General features: G+C 45.1%; 1 protein-coding gene across 6 annotated transcripts in view; it reads left to right on the forward strand.

Annotated features, from left to right (window-relative positions):
* OSBPL3 (oxysterol binding protein like 3) overlaps positions 1 to 26,793 on the forward strand; it is a 195,086-nt gene that overhangs the window by 130,872 nt on the left and 37,421 nt on the right. For 2 of the 6 annotated variants that reach the window (XM_066354319.1, XM_066354320.1), the window contains 8 exons: positions 501 to 624; positions 2,680 to 2,783; positions 2,990 to 3,082; positions 4,930 to 5,086; positions 13,328 to 13,455; positions 16,724 to 16,831; positions 23,409 to 23,543; positions 24,833 to 24,926. In XM_066354319.1, the coding sequence (XP_066210416.1) occupies positions 501 to 624; positions 2,680 to 2,783; positions 2,990 to 3,082; positions 4,930 to 5,086; positions 13,328 to 13,455; positions 16,724 to 16,831; positions 23,409 to 23,543; positions 24,833 to 24,926 (943 nt within the window). The remainder of the gene's footprint in view (positions 1 to 500; positions 625 to 2,679; positions 2,784 to 2,989; positions 3,083 to 4,929; positions 5,087 to 13,327; positions 13,456 to 16,723; positions 16,832 to 23,408; positions 23,544 to 24,832; positions 24,927 to 26,793) is intronic. The other 4 variants (XM_066354321.1, XM_066354324.1, XM_066354323.1 and 1 more) reach the window with 4 other exon arrangements.

Below are 26,793 nucleotides of genomic sequence, written 5' to 3' on the forward strand. Positions count from 1 at the left end.
GGGGGAAGCTGGCGAGCTGGAGCAGGTGTGTCATGAGTTCGTGCCCATCAGTCAGGACCAGGGCAAGAGGAGCATTCGTTGTCCCTGGGACAGTGACTGAACAGTGGCATGTGAAGAGGCAGTTAATAGCCCCCAAGGCTTTGGCTTTCTCTTGACTAGTTGACTTTGGTTTTCTTGTCTGGCTGTAAAATGCAGTAGGTACATTTAGAGCTGTACAGGATTGCAAAATCTCCCAACATTTATGTCATTATTTTGATCGGATTATCCTTTTACAGAAGAAATTGAGGGCTGTAGTCCAAAGTCTCCTAGTATGGTACGGCCAAGCCGGGGTGGCAGCCAGAGCTACGTTCTTCAGGGCAGGGCTTTGCGGGAAGCTTCTTTCCCATGGCAGGCAGATGGCTTCCCTTAGTGCCCAGCCTATGTTACCATCCTCTTATCCCAAAGTGTTCCCACTGCTCTCTGTTTTCATTTATAATGTCTTTTTCTCATCTCTGGAACAGCGTAGCAGTATATCAAAGCAGAATCCGTTTCAAGCCGGAAGTAATTTATCGTTTTCTTGTGGGGGCGAGACACGTGTTCCGTTATGGTTACAGTCTTCAGAGGACATGGAGCAATGCTCAAAAGGTAGAGTGACTTGAAATCTCTGCTTGCTTTCGCGGCTCTTAGACTGTCCTGGTTTAGTACTGACACCTCAGGGGGACTTACCTCCCCACATCCCTGGTCTGCGTCCCTCTTAAGTTTGCACTCGTGATGAACAAAAGATACCTTCCTCACAGAGTTTTATGTATTCACCTGTGGGTGTGTGCCAACAGCTTTTCTATTCCTCAAGGCCTTATTTCTTTATTTTTTTAATTTTTTAAAAATTTAATTAATTGTGTTTACATAGATTCTAGGGTCACCCTGAATGCATCCGCCCTCCCCCCTATTCCCCTCCACATCTCCCTTGCCCTCCTCCTCATAGCGCCCTCCCCCCTTCCCTTCAGGTTTATCCCATCCTATCATCCCCTTTCCCTCTGTCCTCTTTTCCTCTGGTCCCTTTGATCCCTCCTCTGCCTCTGTTCCATTCCTCAGTTCTCATTATTCCTTGGATTCCTCAAATGAGTGAGGTCATATGATATTTTTCTTTCTCTGCCTGGCTTAAGGCCTTATTTCCACGTGGCCTCATTCAGCCACAATCTCCAGGGGTGGGGTCTGCCCAGCTCTATTTTTTAAGTGCCGAGCAGGATTCTGATGCACCTGCAAGACTGAGCCTCACTGTTTTAGAGGTGAGTGGGTGAACAAATGGAGGACCCCCCTACACCACACACACACACACACACACACACACACACACAATAGGTGTTCTCTACCCTGGCTGCACATTGGAATCACAAGGGAGCTTTCAAAATGCAAGAATATCCACGCCCTGGCCCCTCTCCAGAAGTTTCTCTATAAAATGGCCTGGCGTGGGGCTCTGGCATCACTAATTTTTTAAGTACCCCAAAGGAGTCTAACAAGGAGCCAGGATTGAGAACTCTTGCTACAGGAGGCTCACTGTTCTCCACTCCAGTTAGCTAAGAATCACCCAGGGAACCAAGTGACAAAGTGGGATTGTGGGTGTTCTGATTTCATTGTCTGGGGTGTGGGACTTGGACATATGTGATTTTAAACATTTCCCCAGTTGATTTTAAGATGTAGCCATGACTGAGAACCACTCTTAGAGAAAGATGCCAGGTAGAGCCTTGAAAATGGCTTTTTCTTCTGTTGAATGATATGGCCGCACCTGGGCCCGCATAGGTTTGCCCTCCCAGTAAATCTCACTTAAGAGCTCCGACAGTAACATTTGGGGACAGTAGTCCTTCAAGTATTGGCTGGAGCAGCAGCATTGGTCTGGCCTAGGAGCTTGGTAGAAATGCAGATTCTCAGGCCTAACCCAGATAGTCTGAGTCAGAAGGAGCCCAGCGATCTGTGGAGTGACAGGTTCTCCAGGTGATTCTGATGACAGCAAAGTCTGAGCCACTGTCTTGATGCATCTGGGCTTTGATTCCTTGGCAAAAACAGTTCCAACCGTCCAGTGAACAGCACATTGAAGGCTACTTTTGAGTTAGTGACCCAGGAACTGGTCAGACAACACTCTTAGGTCACCGGCAGAGGATCATCAGGGTCCTCATGCAAGTCCATGATCAACCAAGTTATCTTCAAAGACTAATACAGCCTTCACTCATTTAACTGCTACCAGGTCCTTGCAAGCGGACAGTGATGCCCTGTTATTGTAATATTCGAACTGATGATGATGATGAGGATGAGGATGATAGCTGATTTTGCGCTTACAATGTGCCAGCACTCTAAAGCATACTACCTGTATTAGCTCATTCAACTCACAGCTATCCTGTGAGCTAGGTGTAAACTATCCCCCTTTTCCAGATGAGGAAACTGAGGCACAGAGCAGTTATCTAACTTGCCGAGGATTCCCAGTTCATTAAGTGTATTCAAACGGCAGCAGGCTGGTTCTCCAGAGCCACGCCTTAAACCATGACACCAGGCGACTGCCCCTCCTGTAAGAAAGCCAGTCAGATTTCCTCACCTTACCGACAACATACATCAAACATAGATAAAGGAGAAAAGTAGTCGGGGCTAGCCCCGCGAAGCCTGAATGCCGAGAGGAGTGCTCCTGAGCCCGCCCTTCCCCTCCTCCCGCAGACCTGGCCCACTGTCAATCCTACCTGCTGGAAATGAGCCAGCTCCTGCAGAGCATGGACGTCCTGCACCGCACGTACTCGGCGCCGGCCATCAACGCCATCCAGGTCAGCCAGCTCCCTCTTCCGTGCGCCTGCTGATGCTCCTCTGCTTTCCTTTCTCCTCCCCGCCTTTCATCAGCAGTGGGATGTTGTCAGGTCCGGTGCTTCGACCAAGTTCAAGGGGATGGAGGTGGCCGCTTTGCTGGGTGTTTTCCCCCTGTGGGTTTGGTGGACTTTACTGTCTGTGCTCTCTTTCCCTTTTTGAAACAAAGGGTGGAGCTTTTGAAAGTCCCAAAAAGGAGAAAAGATCACACAGGAGGTGGCGGCCCAGAGCTATTGGCAAAGATGCTAAAGGAACACTACAGGTAACCGTTGCTTCCCCAGCGGGCTGGTTCCTTCGTTGGCCCTTCCCTGCACTCCACGTGCCGGGGGCCACGTGAATTCAAGTAGGAGAATAGACAGGTGATATTCCGGTTATTCTCTCAGAATCCTTGGGCAGAGAGATGAATTCAATCACTTAGATTTTTCTGGACACTAGAACGGGCATGTAATGGATATTGGGTAAGGGAAAATGGTGTGAGGTTGGAGAGGCTACGGCCATTTCTAGAACTTGGGTCTCTCACTCTGTAATGCTTCGCCTGCCTGCCCACCTCCCTGCTTGGGAAGGTGCCCTGATCCATCTCTGCTGCTGCTCAGTGGATTCTTCATCCCTTTGAGCCCTCTGGCTGGAGTTTCTGGGAACAGGACATTGTGCAAATGCTCTTTTCCCTCTTGCATTCAATTTCCCATCAGCGGTTCACTTTTTCGCACTAACTGTTGACTTTCTCAATGCACAGCTAAGCCAACCGCCAAGATTTGCTGCTTGGCCATTGCATGTTAAGTTGCAACATTGTTAGGGTCCAAATAAATCAGAATTATACATAAGTCATCTGCTACATATTTGTAGACTCTTTGATTCAAAGCACTGTATGGATTGAACTTAAATAATTCCCAAGTAAGGAGTGATTTGTGTATAGATGCATGAGAAATAATTTCACTTTCTAGAAGCATCAGGAGCAAATAAAGGAAAACATTCTTAAACTTATCCACTATTAACAACCTAGGCACTGGATACTTAGTCTGGGAGAAGGAATTGAGTATAAATTAGAAAGAGTCCAGTAGCTTTAGCTGTCTTCCTCCCCCCCCCCCCAATTATTTTGAGAGAGAGAAGGTGGGGGAAGAGAGAAGCATCAACTCATTGTTTCACTTAGTTGTTCCATTTAATTGTGTATTCATTGATTGCTTCTCATATGTGCCCTGACCAAGAGTTGAACCCATGACCTCTGGCATACTGGGCTGACACTAGCCACTGAACAACCCAGCCAGGGCCTAGCTATCATTTTTTTTTCTGAAGTTGGAAACGGGGAGGCAGTCAGACAGACTCCCGCATGCACCCGACCGGGATCCACCCGGCATGCCCACCAGGGGGTGATGCTCTGCCCATCTGGGGCGTTGCTTTGTTGCAACCAGGGCCATTCTAGCACCTGAGGCAGAGGCCATGGAGCCATCCTCAGCACCCGGGCCAACTTTGCTCCAATGGAGCCTTGGCTGTGGGAGGGGAAGAGACAGAGAGGAAGGAGAGGGGGAGGGGTGAAGAAGCAGATGGGCGCTTCTCCTGTGTGCCCTGGCTGGGAATCAAACCTGGGATTCCTGCACGCCAGGCCAATGCTCTACCACTGAGCCAACCAGCCAGGGCCGATTTTTAACCTATAGCTTTAATGCTTCTCTCATTTCCAGAGAATATAGCAGTCCTGCCTCTACTACATTTTTTTTTACTGTGATTCCAGTTTCCCACAGTCAATGGTGGTCCAATAATATTAAATGGAAAATTGCAGAAATAAAGAATTCATAAGTTTTAAATTGTGTGCCTATATGGTTCAATACTATCAGCGATTTCCAGCATCCACTGGAGGTCTTTTAACATATCCCCACAGATAAAGACAGACTACTGTATATGATTTCACACCCATTTTTATTTTTGCAAGAAGCCAGTACAACTTGTAGTAGGAAGTGCTTTCCTGAGTTTTGATTTACTTTTCTTTTAAGTCATCATTCAATAGAAAGACTTTTTTGATACATTGTCCTTTTCTTACTACTTTCCAATTTAGAAATGAGTAAATGTTCGAAGCAATTTGCATCTGAAAAGAAATATCTCCTTTTGGTATCACTTCAGGTCCCTAAACCTTTTTCTGGCCCACAAAGACTGCATTCTTCCAATCCTAATTTGTCAACACTAGATTTTGGAGAAGAGAAAAATTATTCCGATGGCTCTGAAACCTCATCTGAGTTTTCTAAAATGCAAGAAGATCTGTGTCATATCGCCCATAAAGGTAAATGTGTGTTCTTTCTCCCTAATGTGTTTGATGAAAATGTTAAGTGCGTGTCTGAATGTGGGCTGTCCTTGGAGAGGGGAATCTTAGTTTCCTATCTATTGCGGTTTTAAGCAACCCAATTTTTATGTTATTTATTTTATTTCATTTCATTTCATTTTCCTGGCAGTAGGGAGTGTATTAGCAAGAAATTTCTTTTTAACCCCCTTAGGGGAGATAGTGAGAATATTAGATATAATTTAAAAGCTGAGCAATGTATATTCTGCTGACAGGGGTGTAAATCGGTACTGTTATGGGGGGCAATAATATGACGTTATGTTTCAATGTTTTTAAAAAATCTGCCTATTTATTAACTCCACTTTAAAGAATTCATTTGTAGGAATTAACTTAAAGTTTATTCAAATAAAGATATTCATTGTAGTATTGTCTATCATATCAAAAATTAGAAATAGATGTTCAACATCATTAGCCATTAGGCAAATGTAGATTAAAACCATGATATTACCACACATCTATAAGAAGAGCTGACTTAAAGAAATATACAGAGGCCCTGGCTGGTAGCTCAGTTGATTAGAGAGTTGTCCTGATACACCAAGGTTGTGGGTTCATCCCCGGTCAGGGCACATACAAGAATCAACCAATGAATGGCTAAATAAGTGGAACAACAAATTGATGTTTCTGTCTCTCTCTCTCTCTCCTTTTCTTTCTCACTAAAATCAGCAGTTTGGCAGTTACATATAAAAATAAACACACCATGCAACCCAACATTCACATTCCTGGACATTTGTGGCAGAGAAAATATAAACGGAAGTCTGCATAAAAACCTGTACACAAATGTTCAAAGCAAGTTTATTTGTATTAACCCCAAACTGGAATAACCCAGATGTTCTTCAGTCAATGAATGGTTAAACAAACTGTGGTACGTCCATACAATGGAATACTACTCAGCAATGCAAAGGAGCCAGCTGTGATTATGCACAGCATGTCGAAGGGATCTCAGAGACATTATGCTGAGTGAAAATAGTCAATCTCCAAAGGTTACACAGTGGATGGTTCCACTTAGGAGCACTTTTGAAGTGAAAGAATTATAGAGATGGAGAAGAGATTAGTGGTCGCCAAAGGTTACAGACAAGGAGGAGAGGGGAAGCCTATGGGTGACACTAAAGGGGTATCAAGAGAGATCCTGGTGGTGATGGAAAGTTCTGTGTCCTGTGTCTGGTGATGGTCCCACAAATCTACACAGATGATATCATTACACTGACCTCTATTTACACACATGTGCATGAATAAGAGCACATAACACTGGTGAAATCTGAGTGAGAGCTGTTGATTATCCCAATGTCAGTTTTCTGGTTTTGACCTTGTATCATGGTTATGTAAGATATTCTGGATGTAGGGCACCCAGGACTTCTCTGTACTATTTCTGCAACTTCCTGGGAGTCTTTGATTTCAAAACAAAAAGTTTGGAAAGAATCAGAAATATTTAAATGCCCCACAAAAGAAGACTGGATTTTTTTTTAAATGTAATATAATCATATGGTAAAATAGTCAATAGCCACATCATAATAATAGCTCCCTTATTTTTTTTATTTATTTATTTATTTTTATTTTTCTGAAGCTGGAAACGGGGAGAGACAGTCAGACAGACTCTCGCATGCGCCCGACCGGGATCCACCCGGCACGCCCACCAGGGGCGATGCTCTGCCCACCAGGGGGCGATGCTCTGCCCCTCCAGGGCATCGCTCTGCCAAGACCAGAGCCACTCTAGCGCCTGGGGCAGAGGCCAAGGAGCCATCCCCAGCGCCCGGGCCATCTTTGCTCCAATGGAGCCTTGGCTGCAGGAGGGGAAGAGAGAGACAGAGAGGAAGGAGAGGGGGAGGGGTGGAGAAGCAGATGGGTGCTTCTCCTGTGTGCCCTGGCCGGGAATCAAACCCGGGTCCCCCGCACGCCAGGCCGACACTTTACCGCTGAGCCAACCGGCCAGGGCAATAATAGCTCCCTTATTTCAACTAAGAGCTGACTCTAAGGTCTTTGTTAAGCAGTTTACAAGCACTGTTTCATTTAATTCTAGCAACAACCTATAAAGTAGGTGTTACTATCATCTCCACTACACAGGTGGAAAACCTGAGGCTTAGAGAAGCCAGAGCACTTTCTGAAGGTCACATGGTAGAAAATAGCCAACCTGAGACTTGAATCCTAACTGGCCTGGCCCCAGAGTCTCTGCTCCCCACTGGTATACCACTGCCCTTGCCGATGGCGGAGCTAGGGTTGTGTTCATAGAGATAGAAAGATGCCTAGAGCATATCCCTGAGGAAAAATAAAAGGTCACAGAAACAACCTATAGATATCTCATTTTTTGGAAAAACTATATAAACCTGATATGTTTAGGCATACTGAAAAGTCTGGAAGGGTATATACCACCAGCATTTTTGTGATGGAGGCTAGAATCAGAAGTATAGTATTTATTATCTTCTTTGTAATTGTCCTTTTATTTCATATGTTAATCAGTTTTGAAAGAGAAAATGGGTGAAAACATTTTAGAAGGGAGGGCTATACATACAGCCAGAGAGAAGGCGTTCCCTCTGTTGCCTTCTCTCCCAGACCTGGATTTCTCCTCCTTGCCATTGCTGATTCCCTGGGCTCTCTCTTTTTCTCTTGCCCTGCAAACCTGAAACATGTTGGTTAAGAGGAAACCGGTTCATACTCCTTGCAAATTCCCACCGCCAACTCTTGTCCTCGTCCTCGTCAGACCTGTGTCACCGTTTGCCAGCGCTGTGGCACGATCCGCCTGTGAAATGGGCGGAATCACCTGCCCCGACCCTGCAAAGCTCTTCTCACACCTGCCCTTGTGTGTTCTTTACTATTAAAGGACCAGTTATAGGCCCTGGCCGGTTGGCTCAGTGGTAGAGCGTCAGCCTGGCATGCAAAGGTCCCGGGTTCAATTCCCGGCCAGGGCACACAGGAGAAGCGCCCATCTGCTTCTCCACCCCTCCCCCTCTCCTTCCTCTCTGTATCTCTCTTCCCCTCCCGCAGCAGAGGCTCCATTGGAGCAAAAATGGCCCGGGCGCTGGGGATGGCTCCTTGGCCTCTGCCCCAGGCGCTAGAGTGGCTCTGGTTGCGGCAGAGCGTCGCCCCTGGTGGGCGTGCCGGGTGGATCCCGGTCGGGCACATGCGGGAGTCTGTCTGACTGTCTCTCCCCGTTTCTAGCCTCAGAAAAATACAAAAAATAAAATAAAAATAAATAAAGGACCAGTTATAATTAGGGCATTGCATGTTAGGTTTCGAAGGAGGAAATGCCTGTGAAACAGCACTGCTTTTTGAAAATAGAAACTTTTTTAAATGGGAGAACATTGCCTCCCAGCAGAAGGGAAATAACCTGAATTTTACCTACGCTGAGGGAGCTGCTTCCGCAGCAGGACCGGGGTTGCCAGGTTGAGCTCATCCATTGATCCCGTCCTCCTGCAGAGAACTCGGCCCCGGGGACGGTGTCTAATGGCCTTAGCCAGCTGTTCTGTCTTTCGGGCTTTGTGGAAGCCAGCTGGCTGCACAGCTGCCACATGCCCAGACGGGGTCAAGTTTTGTGCTCCGAGAAAGGTCCGGGCGCACTTAGACTCCATCACAGCCGGTGCCCCGTGGGCTTACAGACAGTGGGTTCCATGGTGGGGCGACTGACAAGCTGTGCTCCCTGCCTGGGGTATGCAAGTCACTCAGAGACTGAAAGGAGCCCCTTTCACCCAGGCTGACGCAGAGGCCCCGCGGAAGAGCGACAGCTCTGCAGTTTGCCCTGAGTCCTGTGACCTTCATGCCTCCCCACTTCCGTGCATTCCTCCTGCGCAAGCTGCTTCTGTTACACTTTCCTGTGTATTTCCCTTGACCGTGTCGCTAACCTATTGACTAGAATTCCCTTGCAGCTGCACTAAAGGCAAGAATTCTGATGTTGCAACCTATCGTATACCTACTTTTTCTTCAACTTGTTAAATAAATGCATTGGCATTCTCTTCATTTCGTAGAAGTTAGAACAAATAGTAGGTAACCAATAAATAACCATCCTAAAGGGTCCTTGTAATGTTTTATAGGCTATAACTTTGATTTTTATGGCAGATCTTGGAACCAATTCTCGTTGGTTCGTGTGTCTGGCTCTGAATATATGCTGACACACAAAGAACCGAATGTACTGGAAGCTTAAAGTCGTAACTTCCATTGCATACATTAGCCCTTACATTGCCCAAGTGGTGTTTTATGGGGACACTTTGCCCATAAAGTGCTTTAAAAACAAAAGAATCCCATGATTTAAAGTTTGGTTGACAGCCTAGCATTAGTGCACGGCCTCTGAAAGCCAGAGGGATTGATTTAGTAAAGTGGCAACCAGCTGAGAGCCACATTCATTTAATTTAGAGCATTAAATAAGCCAGTAAAAAAAATTCTCTGTAACTGCGTAATGAATGTTAGCTAGACTTATTGGGCCGATCCTTTTGCAATGTGTACAAATGTCAAATCATTTCGTTGTGGACCTGAAACTAATATGTTATACCTTAATTATACCTTAATTTTCAAAAGAAAAGATTGTAATAAACTAAAGAAACTACAAAATGACAGTGAGACAGGATCCCTCAAGAACCCACTCAAGTGGGCAGTGGTATCCTGGGGTGTTGCAAAGGCTGGGAGTGCCCATCTAATGGGACAGAAGATGCAGTGACTTAACTGAGGGACTTGTTACTTTCCAGCTGAGCCTGCTCTTCGACTGTCCGGTATATTTTGGTCAACCCTCATTCATAGCACCTCCATCCTGCATGCCGTCACTAACAGGTGTTCTCCTGGTGATCGACTAAAGCAGGCGTCCCCAAACTACAGCCCGCGGGCCGCATGCATCCACCCTGAGGCCATTTATTTGGCCCTGCCGCACTTCCGGAAGGGGCACCTCTTTCATTGGTGGTCAGTGAGAGGAGCACTGTATGTGGCAGCCCTCCAACCATCTGAAGGACAGTGAACTGGCCCCCTGTGTAAAAAGTTTGGGGACCCCTGGTAAAGCCTCCTACAACTGCTGCCCGTGTTTTAGGGGACTGTGGTCACTGCCACTTGTATCATCACGTGTGTTTCTTCAGCATCACTGTTAGTACTGCAGTGAGATTTATTATTTATTCTATGCTCTGCATTGGGTTAAGTGCTTTACCTGCATTATCTTATTTAATCCCCTAAGGATCTTAGAGTAAATGCTATCATTATCCCCATCTGCAGAGGAGGAAGCTGGGGTTCAGGTTCATCATACACGTGTCCCAAATTATAGAGTAAGTAAGGAGTGGAGTTGGGAAGAATCCAGGCCTGGCGTTGGAGCCCACACTGTTGGTCAGTCTGTTGTGCTGCCCACTATTTTGCTCAATTGGATCCTTTAAATCAAAGAGTGAAGTGGGCTCCATAGACATGAGTAGAAAATTTAGCACCTATTGACCCTTGTCCTCTGTCTTATGTGGACAGAAGCACTATAATTTGCGTGTGTGTTTAAACAAATTGCTTATCTTTACTCTGACTTTGTGAAGATGCTCTAAGTCTATCGCTAAACACCACAACCTCAGACAAAGTTCAGCGACAACCTATAGAAAGGTTCAATTGTCCTTGCGGCTGTGACATGAAGGAAGTAAGTCAATAATGTGTATTTAGTTTCTGTGATACTAAATAGGCCACTCTTGAATAACAATACCTCTAAAAATGCAACCCTGTGGAATTCAATAATGTGCCAGGCTGTTGGCGAAGAAGTGTGTCTCCTCCTTCCCTGCCCTTCTAAATATAACAAAGGAGATTGGGAAGGTAGTGGTCAGATGTGATACCCATCAACAATAGTTTAGATGATACTTTCCTCATTTATAGGAGGTAATTTGTACATTCTATCTATGGTAAACACCTGGTGGTGTTTCTTTGCAGTATGTGTTAATGGTTGTTTTTTTATTGAATTTATTGGGGTGACATTGGTTAATAAGATGATATACGTTTCAAGTGTACAGCTCAGTAGCACATCATTTGCATATGCATTGTGTGCTAACCACCCAAAGTAGTCCCTTTCTGCCACCATTTACCCCAGTGGTCCCCAACCCCCGGGCCGCAGACCGGTATCAGTACGTGGGCCATTTGGTACCGGTCCGCAGAGAAAGAATAACTTACATTATTTCCATTTTATTTATATTTAAGTCTGAATGATGTTTTATTTTTTAAAAAAGACCAGATTCTCTCTGTTACATCCGTCTAAGACTCACTCTTGACGCTTATCTCATAAGTTCGACATTTATATTTAAAAATACCACAGTTTTTACGCCGGTCGCATAATTTTATTTTGTGCATTTATCTGTCCCACTGTAAAGGCCGATCCGTGAAAATATTTTCTGACATTAAACCGGTCCGTGGCCCAAGAAAGGTTGGGGACCCCTGAGTTACCCCCCTTGCCCTCTTCCACCCCCTCTCCCTCTGTCAGTCACCATGCTGTTGTCTGCGTCTCTGTGTCTCTTAATCCCTTCACCCTTTACGCCCAGCCCCCGAAACCCCCTGCGCTCTGACAGCTGTCAGTTTGTTCTCTGTATCTGTGAGCTTGTTTCTATTTTGTATGTTAGTTTATTTTGTTCAGTAGATTCCACATATGAGGGAAATCATATGGTACTTGTCTTTCTCTGACTGGCTTATTTCACTTAGCATAATGCTCTCCAGGTCCCTCCATGCTATTGCAAAAAGTGAGATTTCCTTCTTTTTTATGGTTGAGTGGTATTCCATTGTGTGAATGTACTGCACTTTTTGATTTACTTGTCTACTGACAGACACCTGGGCTGCTTTAACATCAGTTCAGACATCTCCATGCCTAACAGTGCTAGGCTCACATTATACCTGAATACTCACTGAAGTGAACAGAGTAGCTGACTAGCAGGTTTAGAGGTGGGGAATTCTGGGTCAAGCAGCTAGAAAGACTAACAAGGAAGAGGATAGGTAATACCTCATGTATTTTGAAATAATTTTAAACGTACAAGTTGTAAGAATAATACAAATAACTATCACATCTACTTTACCCAAATTCACCATTTCTAATATTTTGCCACATTTATTTTAGCTCTTTACATACACATTCACATGCATGTATGCTTATTTTTCTGGACTAAGAGTAGGAATCATATTGTGTCTTTCTTTATGTCTTTATACCTTAGTACTGTATATATTTCCTAAGAACAGGGACATTCTTAACCACAGTTTACCTATGAAATCCAGGAAATACAGCATTGAAACAGCCCTGTTACCTAGTCTACCTTCCATATTCAAATGTTGTCAACTGCCCCGATAATGCCCTTTAATAGTGCCTTTCCCCTTGAGTACAGCATCTACTTCAAGAACAATATATTGCATGTCAATGTCATGTTTGTTTAGTCTTCTTAAAATGGGGACCTTTCTTCAGCCTTTTTTTTTTTCTGTGATAAAATCGACATATAGGCCAGTTTTTAAATAGGATGTTCTTTATTTTGGGTTGTCTGATGTGCCCTCACGACCAGATTCAGATTGTCGGTCCCAAGGCAGCACACAACAACATTGACAATGTGTTGTTTTCATGCTATGATGCCCCAGATAACACAAAGTCCATCTGACTCTCAGTTGTGATTAATTTTGGTCAATTAGTTAAGGTGCCATCTAGTTCCTCTGCTGCATTGTTACTGTTTTTACCCTGAGAACCAATAAGCTTTGTTTTCAAACATTTGTAGTCTTTGGGGATGCAAACAAAACTAAATATTGATTAGAACTCAGAAATATAGCCCTTCCGGCTGTCAAAAGACCTTGATGGTAAGTCATAAAATTTTTGGAATTTTATAGTGGGTAGGGGCTTTGGAATCTACACATGTGGCTGTTAAAATTTAATAGGCTTTATTTTTTAGGGCAATGTTAGTTTTAGAGCAAAATTGAGCTTATAAAGTACAGATTACCATATACACCCCCCCACATACACCCCCACACAGCTCCCCTACCGTCAACACCCTGCCAGCGTGGTCCCTTTGTTACAATCAGTAAGCCTCCATCGACACATCATTATCGCCCAGTCTATAGTTGACATGAGGGTTCATTCTTGGTGTTGTACATTCCAGATGTGTTTCTAAAAAGTCAGTGTAAAGGGTACCTTTCTTGCTTGCCCTTCTAAGTTCTTTTTATAAGAAGTACAACTGTATCTCGTTTTTAATTACGCCTCTTCCTTCATTCTTTTTTATAATGATTATATCTTTATAGTTTACTTCACTTTAAGGTCCGCTTTCAATACCATATCCACGGAGAGAGAGAAGCTGAAGCAGCTGGTGGAGCAGGACATCTCGTCCCCCTCTGCGCAGGTCGCTGGTCTGAAGCACGCCCTGTCAGCCGTAAGTTCCACGTCTGGGTCCAGAAATGCCCGACAGCGTGTCCAGGCTCAGGATTTTTTAAAATTTTTTTTTTATTTTTGTATTTTCCACCTCCATGGTTGTGTTGAAAATGCATGAGAAAACCAAACAAATTACCCAAATTATATTCTAGCCTTTCATCAGATCTGCTTATTCTGATCTGCCCCAAATTCAAGCAGCTAGTAGTATTTCACTGGCCATAAGCAACTTTAGGTTTGGCTTTCTCCTCTTCTTGATTTTTCTGTTCCTGTAAAGCTTTCATTGCGTGTTTGTGTGTCTGACAGACATTGGTTTGTTAAAATGCTTACAAAATCCGACAGCTGGGAGACCTCTGTCCCTAAGGCTTCACAAGCTAAGACTGACTTTCCAAACCACAGAACAGCAGAATTTTAAATCCAGTGTGTGTGTGTGTGTGTTTGTGTGTGTGTGTGTAATCAAAGCATTTAGCTTCCCTCCCGCCCGTGGTCAGGGGAGATGAGTCCTATGCAGTGTAGGTAGGCAGTCTGCCTTTGGAACAACAGAAGAACCCCTGGCCAGCCTCAGATGTTTTTCTGTAAGCCATTCTGTCGCTCACTGTCTCCCCTTTCTTTCATGACCCCGGTTTACTCCTGGGGAGAGTTAGGCTCCACGGAAGTGCAGTGTCCCAGAACTCGACTGTCAATGGCTGCCGCTGTCTGGGTGCTCACTCTGTCACAGAGCTGGAGAACTTTTCAGTGACATACTTCTTTGCTCCTCCTTTATTTTGTACTCTGGATTTCTCCTACAGTAAAAAAAGAGAGGTGTGTGTGTGTGTGTGTGTGTGTGCGTGTGCGCGCGCGCGCGCACCTGTGAAATGAGCCATCTGAAGGTATACTCAACTTTCTATTTAGGGTCAGGTAGGGGAGATAAATGATAGGATCTGTGTTCAGAAGCCAACTGAGAGAACTAGAAAATATCCATTCATATCGCCTCTTATCATGTTACTGAGAAAAGCAGTGTCCTTGGCGGGATGTTAATGGCAAATGCATTACCAGGAACACATATTATTGTAAAATGCTTAAGGAATGTTCACATTCCAACTGCAAGTATGTTGTCTTTGAAAGAAATAAGGACTGGTGTGGACTGACTTCACGTCTAGAGTCTTACCGATGTCTGCCGGGAGTTTCTTCAAGGTCAGCGGTAGAAACACCCCCTTTGGGACTGTAGTGACCAGCCACACACTGGGTGCTACTTTGGTTTGAGAGAAGCAATGTGGGTTTTTTGGTGGGGTTTTTTTTTTTTAAGTTTATTTAGTGGTAAAAAGCATTTCTTATTATTCGCAGCATGTTGGCTTTCAGTGCTTTTAGAAGGCACCTCACTCTTATGCGGTCCCCAAAGTCCCTCTTTGGCTGGGGTCTTCCTCTCCCCAGCCCTCTTGCTGCGGAGGTCTGGCCTCTGGCTAACCCGCTGCGCTGCTAGAGGACTTTGACAGGCCTCTAGCAGAAGCCCTAAGACTTCACAAGCCAAGACTTTTTACAAGTTTTACAATTTATTTGACCAGGGTATCCTAGGCTCACTTACCTTTGCCAAGGACTATCCTCTCACCCCTGTTCAGGATTTTGGAAATTTAAGATAAAATGGAAGGAGCCTTTCCTTTTTGTCTCGGATTCCTGGTGGTCATCTCGGGGCTGTCAAAACAGATGTGCTGTGTTATATGTGCCATCTTGATATTTTTCTTCTATCCATGGCTTGCGAAGAAAGAAGCAGTGAGTAAAAGAACACGTTTCTCAGGCCATAGTAGAAGATTCTAGCCATGTATACTAAGATACCAGTGACATACTGGCCAGAATTAAGGAAGTGTAGAGATTGTTGCCACATGTAACAATCTCTGCTTTGTTTAAGAAACTTGTACTTGGTGTTTCCTAAGTGATTTTTGAGAATTTCCAAATAACACATTCCACCCATGGATACTAACAGATAAAGCCAAAATCCTTGCTTGAGAGCCAGGAGATGGGTCGGACCGTGCCCCACCGTTCTGCCCTCTCAGCTGGTAGACCCTGTGGGCCCTGATGGATGGGAAGGGCTCTGAGATTCTTGGAGGAGAGTCAGGAAGACAGACAGACAGGCTGGGTTTGTGTACTAGCACCCAAGGAGCCGTTGTGCGGACAATCAGGTGAACCTGTTTCTTTCTGAAGACAGATTTGGAGAACAGTTGGTCATGAGGCACATAGGATATTCTCAAGCCAGTTCCTTCCCAGCTGGGATGTGGGGACAGGGAATCAGACCAGCCCAGGGAGAGGGATAGGAGACTAGAGTAGGCTCACATGTTCTCCCCTCTCAAACACCCCCACATCCAGGGCCCTGGTTCTTAGCCCTTATCCAGGTAAGTGAGTTCTTCTTCTTCTTTTTTTAAAATCAAATATCTTAATCATGAGGAATGAATGAAACAATCAACACCTATATTGGGAAACAACAAAATTAATCCTGCACAAAATCCTACTTTCTAAGATTCACTTCAACTGGTGTGATAATTAAATAACATTAAAATATGACGAATCACATGGGGTAAGAGCAGCATTTTTTTGAAGATGGGAGGAACTTGGAATCATTAGGGAAGGGCCAAGGAGACTACAGTAGCCCTCTGTATCCACAGGCTCCACATCCACGGATTTAACCAACGAAGGATAGAAAATATTCTTTAAAAATGTTACATTGTTGCTGATGTGAATATGTAGTTAGGCCTATGAAGAATGTACAGACTTTTCCTTGTCATTATCCCCTAAACAATAGAGTATAACAACTGTTTACATAGCATTTACATTGTATTAAGTATTATAAATAATCTGGAGATGATTTAAAAGCCTATGAGAGGAGGTGCCTAGGTTATGTGCAAATATGACGCCATCATATATAATGGACTTGAGCATCCGTGGATTTGGGGATCTCTGTGGGGTCCTGGAGCCAATCCCCTGGGGATACCGAGGGACACTGTAAAAACAGCTGGCAAGGAGGAGAGCCCCTGAAACCACGGGCCAGACCAAGAGCCAAAGGCATTTGTGATTTCCTTCTCTCTCCAGAGAAAGCCTTACTAACCCCTCCTGCCGTCTCTGGAAATGAGATTAGAGAAAGTCCATCTTTTCCAGAGTTTAACCTCTTTTATTTCCCAGGCATCTCAAAACCGGTATCCTGTTGAATAGCGTTCAAGGAAAAAAGTCCAGGAGGCGCCCCTCAGGGCCCTGTCCCTCCGGGGCCCCTGCGGTGCTTTTCTGAAACTATTTTTAACGTGTTCCAGGCCCTAGCACAAAACACAGACCTTACAGAACGCTTACGCAGAATCCATGCTGAGTCCCTGCTCCTCGACCCCCCTGCTGCTGCCAAGTCGGCTGACAGTCTGGCAGAGGTGGGTATGGTACTGTCTCCCTGCCCCCCTCCAGCGGGCTGCGGGTGTCCCCGCCGTGCCTCCCACAGCGGCCCAGGGCGGGTGGCCCAGGGCGGGAGGCCCCAGCAAGGCTTCCTTGAATCTGCTGCTAACTGCATTTTAAAACTGCAACGCCCCCACCCCAGACCTCTTCTTTCCTTTGTGTTCCTTTCCTCCGTCCTCCTCTGAAGCGTCACCCATTTCACCAGGTGCCACTGCAGCGGGAACTGCAGAGAGACAGACATTTTCTCCTGTCACTCGGAAGAAACCCGAATTTCTCTGACCTGAGTTGCCCCGTTCCCCGCCAGCATCTTCTGCTTCCTCTGTGAGATCCACTCTTTTTCTTTCCAGCTGTTCCCTTCTCCCTTTCCTGTGCTATTGTTTTGTTTTGTTTTTTTTTTCTCTTAAAAGCACAACCTTATTACCTTCTGAGGGGAAAAAATACACTATTTTACAGTCGAAGGTCTTGGCCAGTTAACAGTGCATTAAAAAGGTCTTTTCTTAAGACGTGGGATGTTTATCTAAAACACTCTCTGAATGTGTATACAGTGTGAAATCTCAGAAAAATAACAAGTGAATTGCTTGAGAAGGAGAAAAGGATAATCAAGGTTAAAACTATTTTTAGTTCTCTCTTGTATTTATATGCCCACCTCAGATGCACTATATTTTTTATTAACAAATTTATCAGACTGTGTACATTTGAAATAGAAAATAAGGAAGTTAATATACAAGGGGGGGTGTATGCATATAAATTTTAAAAAGCTTTTCTTTTTTTTTTTTTAAGTGAGAGGAAGTGAGATAATGAGGCAGGCTCCCACATGCTCTCCAGCTGAGACTGACCAGGATCCACCCCACAACCCCATCTAGGGCTGATGCTTGAATCACTTGAGCTATCCTCAGTGCCAGAGGCCACGCTCGAACCAATTGAGCCACTGGCTGTGGGAGCGGAAGAGGGAGAAAAGGGGGAGACGGAGAGGCAGAGAAGCAGACGGTTGCTTCTCCTGTGTGCCTTGACTGGGAATTGAACCCAGGATGTCTGCAGGCTGGGCCAACACTCTGTCCACCGAGCCAACCGGCCAGGGCCTAAAGGCATTTCTAATGTTGAATCTTAATCCATCTTCCTCCTTTTGCTGTCCTCAAAGAAAACCAGCCCTCACACAAAGCCTTCGCTCCTTGGGAAATTGTGGGGTGGCGGCGAGAAGACTAGAGGCTGAACTTAGGGCACAGATCTTTACAGTCATGTCACCTGTGGGGGCCTTCCTTGTGGGCCTGGGCAGAGCCACGTGCTCCCTGGGTGGGCTCTGTCTGGCATCTGCACTGCTTGCTGAGGTAGGGCCCCTCGCCTCCACCAGCCATCTGCAGGGTCTGACCTGCCATCTGCAGGGTCGTCTGCTGCCTAAAAGCCTTTGTACCCTTTGGGGTTCCTGCCTATTGCCAAGCAGTACTTAGCTTTTAAGTAGCATTACCACATAATTACATTTACATTGACCCTTCATAGGGTTTTATGAATTTGTGCTCAGTGTGTTACTTGGGGCTCTTTTTGTTTTAAAAACAAAACAATAGGTCTTTTTAAATGCATGTTTCTAAATTGATCTCACTGTCCTGTACCTGAAGGTTTAGATGCTGCAAATTGTCCTTGAGGAGGTGTGATAGCTCCCCAACTCACACCTTTCAAAGCAGCCCTCCGGAGCTGGATCGATGATGTAATTGTCTCCTTCATCTCTTTCCTCCTTCAATGGCTTCCTGTTTCCCACGTGTTATCCTACTTTGCACAGCGTGGCTCAGGCTGACTTGCCCAGCGCAGAAAAGCCACTGTTGTCTCGGCAAATAAGAGCCTGGGTGGAAATGGCTGCCCCAGAGCCTGAAAATCCAACCCATTTATTTTTCTTAGGTAGCTCGCAGGCAGCTCCAGCACTGTCAGGGTGACAGTCCCCACAGTGGGGTCAGCCCGGGGTGGCCTGTTTTCAGGACCTCTGGCTTTCTTTGTGTACCCTCTCTTACCTTTTAGCTGCACAAGTTACCCATCTTTGATGTTCTAAACGCTACTGCGGCCTGACCAGGCGGTGGCGCAGTGGATAGAGCGTCAGACTGGGATGCGGAAGACCCAGGTTCGAGACTCCGAGGTTGCCAGTTTGAGTGCAGGCTCATCTGGCTTGAGCAAAAAACTCGCCAGCTTGGATCCAGGGTCACTGGCTCGAGCAAGGGGTTATTCGGTCTGCTGAAGGCCCACGGTCAGAAACATATGAGAAAGCAATCAATGAACAACTAAGGTGTCGCAACAAAAAACTGATGATTGATGCTTCTCATCTCTCTCTGTTCCTGTCTGTCCCTATCTATCCCTCTCTCTGACTCTCTCTCTGTCCCTGTAAAAAAAAAAGAAAGAAAAAAAAAGTGCTTCCACATGCCATCAAGTCCTTTTAGTTTCTGTTTCTGAGTGTGAGCATTTCATTAACAGGTTCTGAGTTCTTAGATTATTTTATATTGTTTTAGACTTCAAATCAGAGGTCAGCTGACATTGGGAATACCATTCTACAAAAGCTAAAGTCCATTTAAGAGACTAAATAAGCAAGGACTTTAAAAAAAAGAACCTAAAACGGTGCTGGCTGGGTGGCTCAGTAGATAGTGTCATCCCGATGCGTCAGGGTCATGGGGTCATGGGCTCCATACCTGGTCAGGGCACGTGTAAGAGGCAACCAATAGAGCACAGCTAAATGGAACAGCTATGTGGAACAAGGAATTGATGATCCTTTCTCTCCCCACCCTCCTTCCCTCCCTTCCTCCCTCTTCCTTCACCCCTTCCTTCCTTCCTTCCTCTCTTTCTCAAATCAATGGGGGGGGGGGGGGGGAGAAAAGGCTCAAAGAAGGGAACTTAAAACTAAAGCCCAGAGAGGTTAAATAACTTACTCCAGGGCACACAGCTATTAAGAGATAGAGCTAGGATATTTGAGGCAGAATCTAGTGAGACTAAAGCACTAGTCTTCTCACCAGATTCCCTGCTTTGTAGTGAGGACAGACATGCCTAGCCGGAAAATAAAGCCCAAAGTAAAGCTCCAGCAGTGAGCATATGGTGGTGATGGTTTAAGAATGGACAGAAGAACCGCCTCAGGCGTAAACACAGTTTCATATGTCAAAGAAAGAAACCTGATCCAGGAGGCTCAAAAATCGATGGGAAAGAGATTATCTAATCAGGTTGGCACAGCCCAAGAGCCATGTGCAAAGCAGTTTAAATCTTCCATTGCTCACTAAGATGAATCACTGGTGGGTAAGCGTTAAATATAAAAATTCAACAGAAAAAATACTGATTTAAATATGATCAGATGACAGAGTAGGGAGGACTTCCTAAATATGGAAGTAACAGGAAAAATTACAAAAGAAGGTTGATTGGATTTGGGGAGAAATTGGTATGGGGGAAAAATAATGCATATTTTGAGGAAGAATATTTTCAGTGACAATGACAGATAATGCTAAATGGAAGATAATGTATTTAATACTTAAACAATTAATAAATAATAGCAACTTAAGACCTCAACAAATAAATGAGAGAAAAAGACCCAATTCACCAAAACATTCAAATACAGATAACTTCCAAAAAACTTACTTAGTAATACTTATAAATTCATAGGAAGCTATGAAGAAATGCATGTACCCTGATTTAGCCTCCTCCAATCTCTACATCGAGTTTTTTAGTAAAGGAAAAAAATGTTCAACCAAATTCTTAATGAAGACATGCCAATTAAAACAATTTGATTAGCCCAGAATATTTCTAAATTAAAATATTTGATGCCCTTATGGATGTATGGAAAACAGAGGTTCTCTTACTTTTTGATGTAATTAGGTGAATATAATATGGTGATCCCAGTTTTTCAAACTTAAAAAAAAAAATTCTATGCACAAATATTGTAATACAAAAAAAAGATCCACTAGCAGGTTAATAGGAGCCACATTTGGGTGATGAGACTTTAAGTGATATTTATTTACTTTTTGTATTTTCTACTTTGACCACATTACTTTTATCCTCGGAACAAATGTTAATTTTGAAAGTAATGGTTACGGTGCAGTGTTGTTTGGGGGGGGGAAGTTTATAAAATTAGATCAATAGAGATTACAATTTTTTCAAAGCAAAGCTATATGTATGGAAGGATTGTAAGGAAGTGTATCAAAATAGTTATAGTGCTTGTTTTAGAGTGATGGGATTTTCTATGTTCCCTCCCTTTACTGCTTATTTATGTTTTTGTAATTTAAAAAACAGATAAACGACCCCCTATGCCAGGGGTCCCCAAACTTTTTACACAGGGGGCCAGTTCACTGTCCCTCAGACCATTGGAGGGCCGGACTATAAAAAAAACTATGAACAAATCCCTGTGCGCACCGCACATATCTTATTTTAAAGTAAAAAAACAAAACGGAAACAAATACAATATTTAAAATAAAAAACAAGTAAATTTAAATCAAGAAACTGACCAGTATTTCAATGGCAACTATGGGCCTGCTTTTGGCTAATGAGATGGTCAATGTGCTCCTTTCATTGACCACCAATGAAAGAGGTGCCCCTTCTGGAAGTGCAGCGGGGGCCGGATAAATGGCCTCAGAAGGCCGCATGTGGCCCGCGGGCCGTAGTTTGGGAACCCCTGCCCTATGCCTTCCAATTCGAGGGGCTATTATTATTTAATCCAGCCGACTAGATTAATATTTTAATACACGAGGCCCTGGGTTGTACAAGACCCGTGCGGGGTGCATTCACAAGGAGTTTTCAGCAGGTATTAGCGGGAAGTAGCTAGAGGAGTGGACAGCAGAGAGTGGGAGGGCTAGGTGTGTTATCCTCAGGGTTGCTCAGCCAAGAAATCCTCTGACACATCAGTCTAGGAGGAGAAGGGTGGAGAGAGCAGGAGTGACTGGTAATACATTAATGAGTACAACAAGTGAATAAGTCATTAGAGTCTTGTGTGGCAGCGGCACACCTGAGGCAGGGGGCAGTCCTGTTGTTTCAGTGAGTACTGAAGGAGCGCCACTATTCTCCGCGCTGTCCAAAGGGAGGGATTTGCCTTGAAAGGCAGCAGTGGTCTTATTAGGGATCGCACAGGGATCTCCTTGTTAGGGTGCAGAAGAAGACTGCTTTTCAGGAAGCTGTGTGGATGTGGAAGCGGGTAGGATCTTTCACGGAATACCTTGGGCCAGCTGTCTTAGTTAGGGAGCATCCAAGAGGAAAGGAGACACATTTAAATGTGTCTCCATAGTAACCATTTCACAAAAGAAACCACTTGCCCTTTATTAATTATGGAAATCTGCTGTGGCCTTTCTGTTGCAGCATCCCCATCGTGGGTGTAATTTGTTTATGAGACGGGAATGTGTCCTGAACTCATAAAACTTCTGGGAAAGATATGATCTGCTCTAACTTGTGTTCCCCAGACTGTCCTGCGGCTCATTTATCGGAGACCTAATGACACAGAAGCAGCTTCTCTCTCTGCCCAGGGAGACGTGGGACCTGTTGGGTAGTTCGGGGCAATGTTCCTCTTTGGAAGGAATCGACTCCTCTTGTCCTGAGTCTTTTCTCATTCCTCTGGGTCTAGTCAGGGGTCACCTCCCCTGTGAAGCCCTCCCCAAACCAGAGCCCCCTAACAGATCCAACCTCATCTTCCTTTTCATTTCTATCAATAGATCTCTTTCTGGTCCACGGTCTTGCTCTCGGCTGAGTTGGATGCATTCAGGTCGGAAACCTGGTCTTACCCATCATTAATGTTATCCATTATTAATGCCCTCCCTGGGCAGCACAACACAGTTGCTCAATTTGTTGAGAGAAAATTAATTTTTTACTCGGAACTTGAATAGAAAGCACATTCTCCAAGTATATAGGTCCTTCCTTCCCCGGGGGAAAGTCTAGACCCAGTGAAGAAGGGGGTGGAGAGCCAGGCAAGAGGAGAAGATCGTGATATCCTATCGTGTGTTTTGTGTAGTGGCGTCTGAAGGGGGTTAGGGTTTCCCTCCTTCTCAGAGTCCTTATGGTTGGAGAGAGAGACAAGCAAAGAGAATTTATCTCACTCGTCTATGAATAATGAATGATTTGCCACCAGGGGCACTTCTGGTCCAAAGCACACCGTGTATTTGTCAAGGGACGCCCCGAAAGCAGCGTGTTGGCCTCAGCGAGCACATGGGGCATAAGAAAGCTGAGCTGCCTGAACCAGCCATGCAGAGATACGCACTCATCACATTCAAGGAAACGTTAGGATGCAGGAAGCATCCTGCAGTGGTGGGAAGCGAGAGGACGTGGTTCAGAGAGTGCTGGGACTTTTCCCTTCTACGTGGAGCAAAGGCAGGCCCGGACAGCCTCTCATACGCCTGAGCAAGACGGGCCTGGAAGGGAGGCCCCATCGGGAGGAGGCCTGCATCGTTCACTTTATTTTACGTGAGGCTTGTTTCTCCTCAACTCTGGAGCTGACCTCTGCTTTGAGCTGCTTGTTTGCGTGGGCCTGTGAGCTTCCATGTCGTGCGACACCATCAGTTGTTTTGCTTCTCTTGGGACTGTTTCTAAATAGATGTATTTTTGTTTTGGGGTTTTAAATAGGAACACTCCACCGATGACAACCGCCCCCTGGTCCATCAGCTTTCCAACGAGAGCCGACTGTCCATCACTGACTCCCTGTCGGAGTTCTTCGACGCACAGGAGGTTCTGCTGTCTCCGAGCTCTTCGGAAAATGAGGTTTGAGCGCTGTTGTCAGTTAGGCGCCTCACAACTGCTTCTGTTGCTTTGCCATTCAGCAAATACCCATATTTGGAAACACCAAACTCAGTTGCTCCTTTCTACCCTTATATCCTGAGGGTCTTCTTTATAACTCATACCCCCCAAAGCACAGAAGGATACAGGATCTTAGAAAAGAAGTTTGTGAAAGGAGGTGTTGGGCACTTCCATATTTCTGTCACCTGATTTGTCATCCCTCTTTTCAATGATAGATTAATAATTTTGTCTGTTAGCTACTTGATAATGTAATATATCTACTATAGGGCCAGGAAATGATTGCAATAATAATTTATACTGTATAACAATATTGTTGTAAATTGAACCATAAACATACTTTCCTGAGCAGGCAAGAATTATTGTTGGCATTACTGTGTATCGTATATATTGATAATTTTACCCCTTTGGTATAGGAATACTAGGTTTTTTTTTGTTTTTTTTTGTTTTTTTTTACAGGGACAGAGCGAGAGTCAGAGGGATAGATAGGGACAGACAGACAGGAACGGAGAGAGATGAGAAGCATCAATCATCAGTTTTTTGTTGTGACACCTTAGTTGTTCATTGATTGGGACAGACAGACAGGAACGGAGAGAGATGAGAAGCATCAATCATCAGTTTTTTGCTGCGACACCGTAGTTGTTCATTGATTGCTTTCTCATATGTGCCATGACCGCGGGCCTTCAGCAGACCGAGCAGCCCCCCACTCGAGCCAGTGACCTTGGGTCCATGCTAGTGAGCTTTTTGCTCAGGCCAGATGAGCCCGCACTCAAGCTGGCAACCCCCGGGGTCTCGAACCTGGGTCCTTCCGCATCCCAGTCCAACACTTCATCCACTGCGCCACCACCTGGTCAGGCGGAATACTAGGTTTGTTTATTAATTTCTATAGAAGATTCTTTATTTTTCTTCACAAATACTTCAAAGACAAATTGTAACTCGTTCTACCCAAACACTAACAAATTCTGAAAATGCAGCCTGAATTAATAAGAATTTTAGTAACAACTAAAATCATGAGTTTACTTGTGTTTTTCTTATGAGAACGAGTCAGGAAAGTATATAGATTTTAATAACAGTTGTTGGCCATGAACACCTCCCAGGCAGACAGGTGTATGGGCCTCAATAAAAACAGCATCCCAAATTTTTCTCTAGGTTTGCAATGTGGGGTTTAAACTGTTTGCTGATTTGGAGTAAAGGTTTTAGGAAACTCTGGCTTGTTTACTCCCACTCTGAGGTACAGTGTTTCTTCTTTCCCATAGGTCTCTGAGGATGATTCATATGTCAGTGACATAAGTGATAACCTTTCCCTGGACAATCTCAGTAATGATTTGGATAACGAGAGACAAACCTTGGGTAAGACTTTTAAGTTATTGGATCTCTCAAAGTTTGGATCTTTATGGAATACTAATAAGCATGTATGAGTACCTGCCAGAGGCAGAGAGCTGTAGCAAGTACTACATAAGAACATTAAGATATGGTCCCACTCTCAAGGATTTTATAACCTCGTTGGGTAGACAGCACTCACAGGAGAAAAATGTATTCATTCAAGTAAATTTGTCTACGTGCATAACCTTCTATTTCAGCGTTTCTCAACCTGTGGGTCACAACCCCGGCGGGGGTCGAACGACCAAAACACAGGGGTTGCGACCCACAGGTTGAGAACTGCTGTTCTGTTTCCTAAAGTGAGGGTATACCAGTTAGATAAATATCAAAGGTGAGTGCTACAGATGTCCTTTACTTCAGTGGTCCCCAACCCCCGGGCCATGGATTGGTACCGGTCCGTGGGCCATTTGGTACCGGGTCCGCAGAGAAAGAATAAATAACTTACATTATTTCCGTTTTATTTATATTTAAGTCTGAACGATGTTTTATTTTTAAAAAATGACCAGATTCCCCCTGTTACATCCGTCTAAGACTCACTCTTGACGCTTGTTTCGGTCACGTGATACATTTATCCGCCCCACCCTAAAGGTCGGTCCGTGAAAATATTTTCTGACATTAAACTGGTCCGTGGCCCAAAAAAGGTTGGGGACCACTGCTTTACATGGTTGAAGATTCTTTCAGCAAACATATTAGAATATCACTTCGGCAGTAATAAACTTCTACCTCTTAGACGTGGGGGCCCTTACCGTACCCTAACATGTCCATTTATTTCAGCCTGACCCCCGGAGGGGAAATGGTGCTCAGGAAGTGTTGGAACCGCGGGGTACTGGAGGGCCTGGCTCTTCCCAAACAGCCCCGAGTTAGCAGCTCCGTGAGCAGACTGCGGTCTATTCAGCAAGGTGCCCTTGGGAGGAACCTGCCTATGGGACAGTTCTCTGCCCGGGTCCTGTGGCCTCAGATACTCTCAGTCTTGGGCACTCGGTGTGCCTTGGGGTCTGTGTGTCTGTGCCACACGTTGGATACCCAGAACACCACCTATTTTCTGACCAGGTCAGGTCCCTTTTGCTACTTCAGCATTTCCCAGCTCAGTTAGCATATGTGAAATACGATGATGTTGAGTTGTTATCTGAATGCCGACGAGCCTGCTCTTCGGGGACTATGAGAAAGGCAGGTCATTTTATCATTCTCTGGGAGACCGTCCTTTCAGCATAACACCTGCTAGAAGTCAGATGCTCATTAGGCTCTATCTTTTTTTTTTTTTTTTTTTTTTTCATTTTTTCTGAAGCTGGAAACAGGGAGAGACAGTCTGACAGACTCCCGCATGCGCCCAACCGGGATCCACCCGGCACGCCCACCAGGGGCGATGCTCTGCCCACCAGGGGGCGATGCTCTGCCCATCCTGGGCGTCGCCATGTTGTGACCAGAGCCACTCTAGCGCCTGAGGCAGAGGCCACAGAGCCATCCCCAGCGCCCGGGCCATCTTTGCTCTAATGGAGCCTTGGCTGCGGGAGGGGAAGAGAGAGACAGAGAGGAAAGCGCGGCGGAGGGGTGGAGAAGCGAATGGGCGCTTCTCCTGTGTGCCCTGGCCGGGAATCGAACCCGGGTCCTCCGCACGCTAGGCCGACACTCTACCGCTGAGCCAACCGGCCAGGGCTATTAGGCTCTATCTTGCTTGAAATGTTTCTGCAGAGATGAGCCTCTTGGTGGGAAAATCTGAGAACCAGTGATTCAAAAAAGAAAACTGATAACAAAGGAGCTGCTTGCTTTACTGGAAACAACAAGATGAATTGAAAGAGAAATAAAGAAACATCATTATTCCTTCCCCAAATAGCACACA

Source organism: Saccopteryx leptura, chromosome 12 (genome assembly GCF_036850995.1).
Source record: "Saccopteryx leptura isolate mSacLep1 chromosome 12, mSacLep1_pri_phased_curated, whole genome shotgun sequence".
Classification (NCBI taxonomy): Eukaryota; Metazoa; Chordata; class Mammalia; order Chiroptera; family Emballonuridae; genus Saccopteryx; species Saccopteryx leptura.